General features: G+C 38.8%; 1 protein-coding gene across 1 annotated transcript; it reads left to right on the plus strand.

Annotated features, from left to right (window-relative positions):
• The first annotated feature begins 5,598 nt into the window (after nucleotides 1–5,598).
• On the plus strand, nucleotides 5,599–7,172 carry LOC137709250 (uncharacterized). The gene is made up of 3 exons (XM_088688926.1): nucleotides 5,599–6,253; nucleotides 6,331–6,831; nucleotides 7,052–7,172. Exons 1-2 carry the CDS (start codon nucleotides 6,124–6,126, stop codon nucleotides 6,828–6,830), a joined length of 630 nt encoding a protein of 209 aa, XP_088545052.1. The 5' UTR covers nucleotides 5,599–6,123; the 3' UTR covers nucleotide 6,831; nucleotides 7,052–7,172.
• Nucleotides 7,173–11,665: the final 4,493 nt, after the last annotated feature.

Here is an 11,665-nt window from a genome sequence, read left to right on the forward strand (position 1 = left end):
GCTCGTATGGACATTTCTGAAATCCATTTTGGTGAAGGTAGTTGTCAATCCTTGAGTTCCAAGCTCGTGGTGCTTGCTTGAGGCCATACAAAGCCTTCTTCAAACGATACACCTTATCTTCTTTTCCCTGTACTTGGAAGCCTTCTGGTTGTTCCACGTACACTTCTTCCTCAAGAACTCCATTAAGGAAGGCTGACTTGACATCTAGTTGATAAATTTTCCATTTATGATGAGCGGCAAGAGAGATTAGTAATCTTACCGTGTCAAGTCTTGCAACTGGAGCATAGACTTCATCATAGTCCACTCCATACTTCTGTTTGTAGCCCTTTGCTACAAGCCTTGATTTGTATCGATCCACACTCCCATCTGCAGTGCGTTTGATCTTGTAAACCCACTTGACACCAATAGCCTTCTGATTTGGTGGGAGCTTTGTCAGCTCCCAAGTGTCATTCTTCTCGATGGCATGGATCTCTTCTTCCATGGCTTTCTTCCAACAATCTTCTTCCACAGCTTCATTGAATGAGAGAGGTTCGTGGTCTGCATACAAGCAGAAAAGGTTGGTTTCTTCTTCTTCTTCTTGTCCATAAATCTCTGTGAGACTCCTTAACCTCACTGGAGTTGAGGAGCTGCTTTCCTCACTAGATGTAGGACCACTCCTTGCAATTCTGTGCACTGGAGTTGTTGTGATTGTTTGAGCAGGCTGTTGCTCAATCGGTGGTACAACTTCTGGTTCTTCAAAATTAGTGGAGATGATCTTCTCTTTACTGACTTCTTTGTTGTTCCACTTCCATGTCTCTTCCTCACTGAAGATGACATCTTTACTAACCACTAGTTTGCCAGTTAGTGGGTTGTAGAGCTTGTATGCCTTGGACTCTTCACTATAGCCCACAAACACACACTTCTCACCTCTATCATCAAGTTTCCTCCTCTTGGCTTTTGGAACTTGAGCATATGCAACACACCCAAAAATTCTTAGGTGTGTAACATTCGGCTTGTATCCACTCCAAGCCTCTTGTGGTGTCATCCTCTTGACACTCTTTGTTGGACATCGATTCAACAAATAAATCGAACAAGCTACAGCTTCTGCCCATAACTCTTTTGGCAAATTCTTCTCCTTAAGCATGGACCTTGTCATGTCAAGGATGGTTCGATTCTTTCTTTCGGCTATCCCATTTTGCTGTGGGGTATAGGCAGCAGTAAGTTGATGCCTAATTCTTTGCTCCTTGCAGTATGCTTGGAAAGCATTGGAGGTGTACTCTCCACCTCTATCTGATCTCACAGCCACAAGCTTGTGGTTACTTTCAGCCTCTGTGAGTGCCTTGAACTCCTTGAAAATTTTTAGGGCAGCTGATTTCTCCTTGAGAAAATAGACCCAAGTCTTTCTACTGAAATCATCAATGAAGGTAATAAAATACCTATTACCTCCATAAGACATGGGATCCAATGGACCACATATATCTGTGTGCACCAACTGCAGTGGTGCCTTTGCTCTCCATGTATCACCAACAGGGAACGATAGTCGTGCTTGCTTGCCAAGCACACAACCTTCACATACTTAGCGTGTGGCTTCAATTTGGGGTAGACCACGAACCATTCCTCCACTTGACAGCAACTTTAGGCCATTGAAATGAAGATGGCCAAATCGAAGATGCCATTTCCATGACTCATCTTCCATTACACCGATGTTGCAGCTTCCAATCTTTGTGTTCAAATTCAACGGAAACATCCGGTTCTTTGACATTCGAACACGTGCAATAAGCTTTCTCCTTGCATTCCTGAGAGTGAGAAGCATGTTCTCCATATGTATAATGTACCCTTTTTGGAGCAGTTGACCAATGCTTAGAATGTTGCTCTTCATACCTGGTATGTAGTAGGTATCGGAGATGTATTCTTCTTTACCATCCTTCTGGATGATCTTGATCTTCCCTTTGCCTTCAACTGGCAACTTTGAGGAGTCACCAAGACTTACAGATCCATAGGCCCCATCTTTGAGTTCGGCAAAAAACTCCTTCTTTCCACACATGTGATTGCTTGCACCAGAGTCCAAATACCAAACATCTTGTTGGCTACTGGAATCATGGTGTGCTAGCAAGACTGTAAGTTCTTCATCAGTATTTCCACTTGATTCTGCCATGTTGACATGCTCACCATTTTTATGTGAACATTCATTGGCATAATGTCCATATTGCTTACAGTTGTGACACTGGATATGTGCCTTTCCTCGAGTAGATCTCCACTCCTGAGACTAACCTCGATTTTGTGCATAGCCTTGACCTCTTCCTCGAGCTCGTCCTCGGCTACGGTTAGATGAACTCCCACGACGTGAGTTCCACTGCCCACGACCTCCATTTGGTTTGTCAATATTCAACTTTGACTCCAAAGCTTGCTCTAGCGTTGTGGGGTTTGCATTCTTCTGAATGCGTTGCTCGTGAACTAGGAGGGATCCTAGTAGCTCCTCTGCGCTCATCACCTCCAAATCCTTGGATTCCTCAATGGCAGTCACCACATGCTCAAACTTAGATGTGAGTGACCGGAGTATCTTCTCCACAACTCGTACTTCATCGAGTCTCTCGCCATTTCTCCTCATCTGATTTACTATCACAATGAGCCTTGAGTGATAGTCGGAGATGCTCTCCCCTTCATTCATGTGAGCAGTTTCAAAATCTGCTCGAAGTGACTGTAACCTCACTTTCTTGACTCGATCTACGCCTTTGTAGATTGTACTGAGTGTATCCCATACTTGCTTGCTCGTTGTTGCTTCTGCAACCTTCTCGAACGTTGAATCTTCCAAACCCTGGTATAGAAGATACAGCGCCTTTTGGTCCTTCTTTCGTAAGTCCTTGAGAGTGTTCCTTTGATCCGCAGTATATACGGCTTCTTGCTCGGCAGTGGGTACAACATACCCACTACTGACAACTTCCCATAGCTCCTGTGATCCAAACAATGCTTTGAATTGGATGCACCATCTTTCATAATTTTCTTTCTTCAATGTGGGAACTTGGAGTTGCACTAAATTGGATGCCATAGCTACTGCACTTGCCAGAATGGTATTCTGGCTCTGATACCAATTGTTGGTATTCACAAGAGTTTACTAACTCAATACCAAAATATGTGGGTGATAAGTTTACAAACTCTATCACACCTCTCACTTTCACTCTCAATAAAATTGGACTAACAAATGGAGAAGGGATAGGAAATAACAAGCTTCCACGAACCACACTCTCTTGATATATGAAATAAAAGGCAGTTTACAAACTGATGAAAAAAAAACAGAAAACAGAAGCTTACAAGCTTATGAACCTGAGAGAATACAATCAGAAAATGGGATTCGGATGATGCCTAAAGCCTAGCATGAAAGGCCTATTTATACAATCCAAACAGCAAAGAACCACTCAAGTGCTTTAAATAAAAAAATACAACAACACATACAACCATTCAAACAGATCAAATGAACTTAGAACAATCTGGCACACACACATGCAGCGACAGATGGTGATTACCATCTTTACACCCTTTCACATATGCACCAGCTGCTAGACACTTTTACACACATGCTCTGCATCATTCCTTGCTGTCTTTCAACACCTTTCGGCTAGCACATGGAGGAGACTTTGTTCTTTGTAGCTGGAAAGAAACAAACAGCTAGCAGCAACATTTTACAACCTGTTTTGATTTGAATTTCCAACAAATATATCAATTGGATTGTTTAGTAAGAGCACAACCACCTTTGTAATACCAAAGTTGGTTTCGTTTTGGTTGTATGAGATCAATTGGGTTGTTTAGTAAGAGCACAATCAGCGTAAAATTTTAATTATTGAAAACTTTATCTACATGCGAAAATGGTAGACTGATTTAGAACTTCCTTGTGGTTGTGATTGTGTTGTTTGCAGGTTGGTCATGGATTTTGATAAGGGTAATTCTCTTGTTTGTGTTTTTAAACCAAGATGTTGTCGGTATAGATTTTATATACTCTGCAAGTTTTTGGGTTGTTCTGGTTTCAATATTTTCATCTTAATCTCACTTTATCAACATACTTGGTAACTTAAGTGATAACCACAACTTCCAAAACTCACATTTTGAAGGATATTGAATTTGGAAAACTAATATGTTATTTACCGGTTTTTTTTTTTTTTTTTTTCTATACTAAGTTAGATTTTGGTCTTATTGTTTTTTAGGAATGGTATGTTGGAGTTGGGTTTTTATTAAATTTTGGCAGATCTTCATATTCTTGCAATCGCAGATTGGTTTAGAAGTTTAATTATAATTTAAGTAGTTTTTTGGTAATTTTATCTTTTGTTAGTAGATTATCTAGTCTTGACATTTGGAGTCTTGATAACTTACTAGGCTATGATAAATTAGTGAAATCAGATACGTAAAAGGAAAATGAAGATATGATAGCACAACTGAAGGGTTGCAAGCCAAGGGCAAACCAACAACATCTCCAAAGGTAGTGACATCAATTTAGCCTTCATTAGTAGTGATATCAATTTGATCTTTATAAAAGTTGAATGTTTTGAAATTACAGTGAATAGGTAGTTTATGGTATGAGACTAGATATGTTTTTCTTGTTAATTAATGGCCATTTAATGTAGGATGTTTTTAAGCAAAATTCATATATAATCGTACGGAACAAAAGTATTACCACAAGGGAGTGGCAAAACCATTTCATCCAACATGCAAGGAAGGCTCACAAGGTAATGAAATTAAAGTACATATAAAACTCATTGTGTAATTTAGATAGGCTCGTTTGTTATGTTTCGTTCTTCTTACTGTAACTATTTCTTCAATTCTTATTTTCTTCTCTTTTGTTGTTATTCAAATTCTCAATGCACCTGCCATTCTCTAGACACCAATGTTTATTTTCTTCTCTTTTATTATGTAAGGATAAGATGTAGAAAAAGAATGATGGAGTTAAAGGAGAAAGTATTCAAGAAGCACCTAAGGTAGTGATAGTGATCTTTCAAATGACAATGATACTTGTGTTGAACTAAAGACCATGATATGGTTGATGACTTATATTATGTATTTTGTTGTTTGTTTCAACAATGCACACGGTATACCTGTTTTGTTACTGACTCAATGCCTTTAGAATCTTGTTAGTATCTCAATATGTTTAGAGGTGTTAGGATGCTTATGTTAGCTTTTGGGATATACACTTGGTGTATGTATTGGATGTAACTTAATTTATTGATCAATGAAATGTGATTAACCAAAGTATTGCCTCATATTTGTTATGAATTCTAATTCTAGATGACGAAGCAGGGAATATGGGCTAATTAGTTCGTCACGAAGGCTACTTTCCGCAACAACAACAACTACAAGATCTTGGGAAAAAAAATACTTGTTCATGAACAAAAGTAATAGTAGTTTCAAGTATATAAGAGCATGCATCTAAGAAGCTAGATAGATTGTGGCTACATTCTTCGACAACAACTACTAAATTGGTGATCTTGGGCAAAAATACTTGTCATGAGCAAAAGTAGTAGTTTAAAGTATATAAGAGCGGCTAAGAAGCTAGCTAGATAGGAAGTACTTACGGATGATGAGATGGAGATGAAGGGTTACTACTCCTCCCTCTCACAAGAAGGTTGCCAGATGCAGCTGCAGCTGCTTGATGATTCATATTCATAGTGTTGTTCAAGCCAAAACCAAATTCTTCCGAAGTATTGCAAAATTCTTAGAAGATAGACTATGAGCGAAGAAGCTAGCTATATTATACATAATACTAAAGCAGATTCTTCGTTCAAAGTGGAATTCCCGAACGGTTGCAGAATGGGGAGTTCACCAGGAAAAGGCGATTAACCAACCAATTCCACAATTTTCTACGGTGGAAAGTCGGTTGTGCCCTTTCCCCAATCAACTCGTCTCTCTTTGGCTCTTTCTTCGTCGTTGATGGTCGGTGCGTGCAATCTGGTTCTACCAATTAGCCCGGTGACCCCGGAGGATACCGTCGGTACTTCAAATACGTGGTGCCCAACGACGTCATCCATGAAGTTCTATCATCGGAACGCTATCCGAAAGGAGAAAAGATAGCCCCTTCAGCTCCTCTGGTGCTGCTGAGCCCCTCACTCTCCGTCATCCGCCACCTTGGCGCCAAAATCACTGCAAAATAAAAAATAAAAAATGAGCGCCTGCAAAACCCTAGTCCGTACTTCTCTCTCCTCAATCACCTCCACCCTCCGAACCAATCGACCCACCGTCTCTCTCCTCCTCTCCCCCTCCCTCCGCTTCTCTCCGCTTCCTCCCAAGCAAGGTACTCTCTCTCTCTCTCTCTCTCTCTACTCATACGGACATCTCTAACTCAATTTTGTGATTTGAATTTGAAACTAGCGCTCAGGCTTGCTCCTTACAATGTTCCTTCGCGGTCGTACGCTTCAATTTCATCCGAAGCCGCCGCCGCAGATTTCACAGACGAAGCTCACTCCGCAAACTCAACCCTAGAACCGCCGGAGAACCCGACGCAGGACACCGTGGAGGAGCTTCTGAGGAAGAAAAACGACGTCGCGCGCCTCATGAAAATGAAACGCCGCCACAAGTCCGCGCACCAAATCGGCGGTCGGTGGTTCCCGTATCTCGACAAGTTCAGCTGCGGTGAAGGTGCTTTTCTCAACAGCGGTGAGGTGCTTGAAGCGGTGGATCCGTACATAATGGATGTGAGGAAGGAGAAGTTTAGGAAAGTGGTGAAGAATCGGAGCTACGGGGTGTGTCTGGTGGTTGAAGGATGTGGAGATTTCGGCAATGTATCGGCGGCGTTTCGGTCTGCGGATGCGCTCGGGTTTCAGTCGGTTCATGTGGTATCCTGCGACTCCAAAAGGTGCAACGGCACTTGAGGTGAAAGGGGTCTGGTTTTGGGTTAGAATTTCGGAAAAAAAAACCAGAAAGAAGATTTCTTTTTTTCTTTTCTAAATTGTTTGTTGGTATGTGGTTGTTTAGTGAATTGGTAATCAGGGTTGGCTTTGTTTAATTAGTATTAGTATTTAGTTTAATTGAAGTTGTTGTGTTCTTAGTTGTCGAATTAACTTTTGTTAACCTCAGCTTGATCTTGTTTCAGATATAGAGATAATCGCCATGTCAGTATGGGAGCAGAGAAATGGTTGGACATTGAAATTTGGAACTCTACTGCTGAGTGCTTTGGAAGTTCTGAAATCGCGAGGTTATCGAATTGCCACAACGCATTTGGGAACGGATGCGGTAATTATCCACTTTCTTCTTCTGTATAATTTGTTTGCACTAAAAAGATGTTCCACAGTTTTAAGGTATCAACATCCACTATAGCCAGTTTCGAGACTCTGGCATCTCCATTTTGATATCATTGAAAGAAAAAAAATTATTTGAAAGGAACTCGCCAAGTAATAAATACATTATACATATATTACAAAAGTAAATGAGGGCCTCAATTGGTAAAGAAAAGTGAAATTTGACATGAAATGATAGAGAAAAGTCTGATGAGATAATACAAGGAAGGTATTTTGTCTTCCATGTTGCTTTCACGAACACTTCCTTTTTATTATTTTTTTTTTTTTTAAGGAGTGGGTACCTGCATGGAAAGTATGCGAAGGTAGCTCGCTTATCTTCTCCTAGACAGCTGCGGATGTTATTTCAACATCTCCATCATACGGCTGATCGGATCCCATAACCAGCTCTTTCAATTTGTCATACATTCCGGATGCAATAACTTTTGCACTTGCACCAATATTCATGAAGAACTCTTTCAGTTTGTCAAACATTCCGGATGCAACAACTCCTGCACTTGCACCAATATTCATGAACAACTCTTTCAGTTTGTCAAACACCTGAAGAAGCTGTTCAAGTGCTCTCTGATACGAACATTTCAAAACATCTGCAATTTCATGGTAGGACTTTGTTACTGCAATCACAAGGCAAATGCTCCATACTGCGATGGTGAACCACCCCAAAGCTGGAACGATGATCAACAATTCTAAGGTTATGGCAAGTGTTCCAGACGAGAGGCTAATATTATCCATGAACTCAGACAAATCTGGATTTTCACGAGCTGAGAATATCTTGACTGCCAGTGCCCATGAACTGATGTAAACCACAATAGCAACAATCAAAGCCAATAACGTGTCGTATTCCGTGGACAACAGATATACTGCAGCTCCAGCTCCGTACCTAAGCTGGATAAACCCGGCTAGCGTGGGGATGGCAAAGATAATACGCTTGTGCAATGCCTTTGAAGAACTTTGACGACAATGTTCCCCAGCTGCGCTTGTGCTATATTATAAATATATGGTTTGTAAGCATTTTCCTTCTAGGTATATGGTGATAAACATTTTAGGCGCAACATAGTTCACCACTAACGTCATCAACATGATTCTAACTTAAGCACATATTACTAAGTATTATGTTTTATCATAACATAATAGGCATCGGTGATATTAGAAGTGAAATCTTTTCCAATTTGAGACTTTGACAAATAAATTTAAATAATAGAAACAACTAATAATTAAAGCATGCCTGCAACTTAGATATAGTGATGGCCTCCCTTGTACAAAAATAGAGGTGAACGTACTTAAGTTGTGCGTTAACATTGTAAGTTAAAATAATATTGACTGAAGAAAGCAAATGGCTCAAAGTTTGGAACTTTCCAATTATTTTCGAGAAAGAAAAAAAAAGTTGTACTTATTCTTTATAATTAAACATTTTCTTTTGTTGAAAATATTTTGTCATTCCACTTTTCAAGTCATTTTCAGACAAAAATCTAAGATTGGTGCAGTGATAAAGTGTGAGTGAAAGCTTGGTTACGCCTATGTACTCTGCCACACATCTAATATGGGTTTACAAAGTATGAGTGATGTATCATCTTATCTATTTTTTGAGATTAACATATTTTTACCACAAATTTTATAATTAAAATCGTTTATTTTTTTAATTAGCATTTAAGGATCATCTATATAAAATAAATAAATAAATAAATTGGAGATAGTTTTATCATTTATATGCATCATTTCAATATTTACGTTTTGATTGATAATATTTTTCTAATGGACAATTATTTTTGTAATAAAAATAATCGCAGATCCAATTAATGTTATTGAAAAGTTTTTGGTCACAAAGGCTACTTTCTGCAACAACAACAACTACAAGTCTTGGGAAAAAAAATACTTGTTCATGAACAAAAGTAATAGTAGTTTCAAGTATATCAGAGCATCTAACAGGGACAGAGCTAGAGATTTTTTTAAATGGGGGCATCCTAACACAACCAAGTAAAATAATGGGTTTTAGGTTGTTGATAACAAGGTACAATAAAAAAATCTCTAAATTAGAAAGCTAAATTCTAAATTGTAATGCCCTCAACGAATGGATGAAGTAAATTCATATAAATATATTGCGGAGTAAAATTGTTGTGTCATTATGATACTTGATCAGTTGAATCTTATGATACTTGATCATTTGAATTCAATGTATGTATGAAACCCCCCATTTCAATTGAGTTTGGTTTAGATTAGGAAACATGGAATGTTTGGAACCAAACTCAAACTTTTAATTGTCATATTACATTTTTTCCTCTCACCCAAAAAACTGAGTGGGGGCGGATGCCTCCCCTGGGCCTTATGTAGCTCCGTCTGTGCATTTAAGAAGCTAGATAGATTTGTGGCTACGTTCTTCGACAATAACTACTACAAGGGTGATCGGGCAAAAATACATGTTCATGAGAAAAAGTAGGAGTAGTTTAAAGTATATAAGAGCAGCTAAGAAACTAGCTAGATAGGAAGTACTTACGAATGATGAGATGGAGATGATGAGGTACTACTGCTCCCTGTCACAGGAAGGTTGCTAGCTCCAGCTGCTTCAATCATCATATTCATAGTGTTGTTTAAGCCAAAACCCTTTCTTTTGATAAATAGATTCACTTAGAAGCGTTGGTATATAGCAAGGCAAATGAGGGACTGTCACTATCATTATTTGTAACAGATCATTTCTGTAGCAAAGGAAATGGAGGGCAGATCATGTCAGTATCATTGTTTGTAGCAGACCATTTCTGTAGCAAAGGAAATGGAGGGCAGATCATGTCACTATCGTTATTTGTAGCAGACACTATCATTATTTGTAGCAGATCATGTCACTATCATTGTTTGTAGCAGATCATTTCTGTAGCTAAGGAAATGGAGATCATGTCACTATCATTCTTTGTAGCAGATCATTTCTGTAGCAAAGGAAATGGAGGGCAGATCATGTCACTATCATTATTTGTAGCAGATCATGTCACTATCATTGTTTGTAGCAGATCATTTCTGTAGCAAAGGAAATGGAGATCATGTCACCATCATTCTTTGTAGCAGATCATTTATGTAGCAAAGGAAATGGAGGGCAGATCATGTCACTATCATTATTTGTAGCAGATCATGTCACTATCATTGTTTGTAGCAGATCAAGGAAATGGAAGGCAGATCATGTCACTATCGTTATTTGTAGCAGATCATGTGACTATCATTGTTTGTAGCAGATCATTTCTGTAGCAAAGGAAATGGAGGGCAGATCATGTCACTATCAATATTTGTAGCAGATCATTTCTGTAGCAATATTTGTAGCAGATCATTTCTGTAGCAAAGGAAATGGAGGGCGGGATCATTTCTGTAGCAAAGGAAATGGAAGGCGGGACTATCAACTATCAATTGTAGCAGATCATTTCTGTAGCAAAGGAAATGGAGGAAATTGAGGGCAAACGAGGGACTGTCACTATATTCTGGCGCTGGGAGTAGCGGCCACTGTGTTTTTAAGGGGGAGACTTTCACCTTTCGGCTTTTCTAAGCTGAGGACCTTATGTGGGGATCCTAGGTACGGACCATTTTAAGCCATTGGATTTTGATCTGAACGGTTCACAACAAAAGAGCCCAACCAAGCTTAGTGTAGAATCGGTCCTCCTCTCTCTACATTCACTATTATGTTTTTTTTTTTTTTTAATAAACAATACTATCTATACTAAAGGGATGAGAGAGTGGGTTACATCTCATAACGAGTTAGCAATAATATGGTTTAAATTTATCTTTGGTGAGAATCAAATTTAAGACATCTCACTTATAAGTGAAGAAAAGTACTACGAAATAGTAGTACTAAATGGTTATTTAAGAATTAAATAATTTTAAAAAGAAATTTTCTAAGGATTGGTTCTTGAATCTGACAAATCCAAGTGGCAAAGGATCTTCGACAAGGGATTGGGAAAGATATTTTGTCAAACAAAGGTTTTATGGGAGGACACTTTTACCCTTTGACTGTGTTACCCATACGAAGTTGAATTGACAGCATTAAGAGCAACTCTAGCGTTGCAAAGACCCTATAGGGCTACTCACTATTGAATTCATCCAGTGAACAGTAACTGCCCTTAATGAACAATAACTGTCTTTTGCATCTTAACCCCTAAACTGAATAGCCTTGTCAATAGGCAATAAAATATTAGTATTTTTTATTTTATAAAATAATACAACATAATTTTATTTGTAATTTCGGATAAGATTTTTAATCGTTCTCGTTACGCCACGTGTCATTATCCGAAAAGACAATTCTTGGTGATAGATATAAGATTTTTATCCAATGCCGTTGTGTCATATGCCGTTACCTTTTCAGAATCGTTGAGGATAGATTTTGACAAGATTTTTATCCAATGTCGTCGTGCCACGTGTCGTTACCTTTTCAGAATCGTTGA

The sequence above is a fragment of the Pyrus communis genome, chromosome 17 (genome assembly GCF_041283825.1).
Source record: "Pyrus communis isolate YQ-2024b chromosome 17, ASM4128382v1, whole genome shotgun sequence".
Lineage (NCBI taxonomy): Eukaryota > Viridiplantae > Streptophyta > Magnoliopsida > Rosales > Rosaceae > Pyrus > Pyrus communis.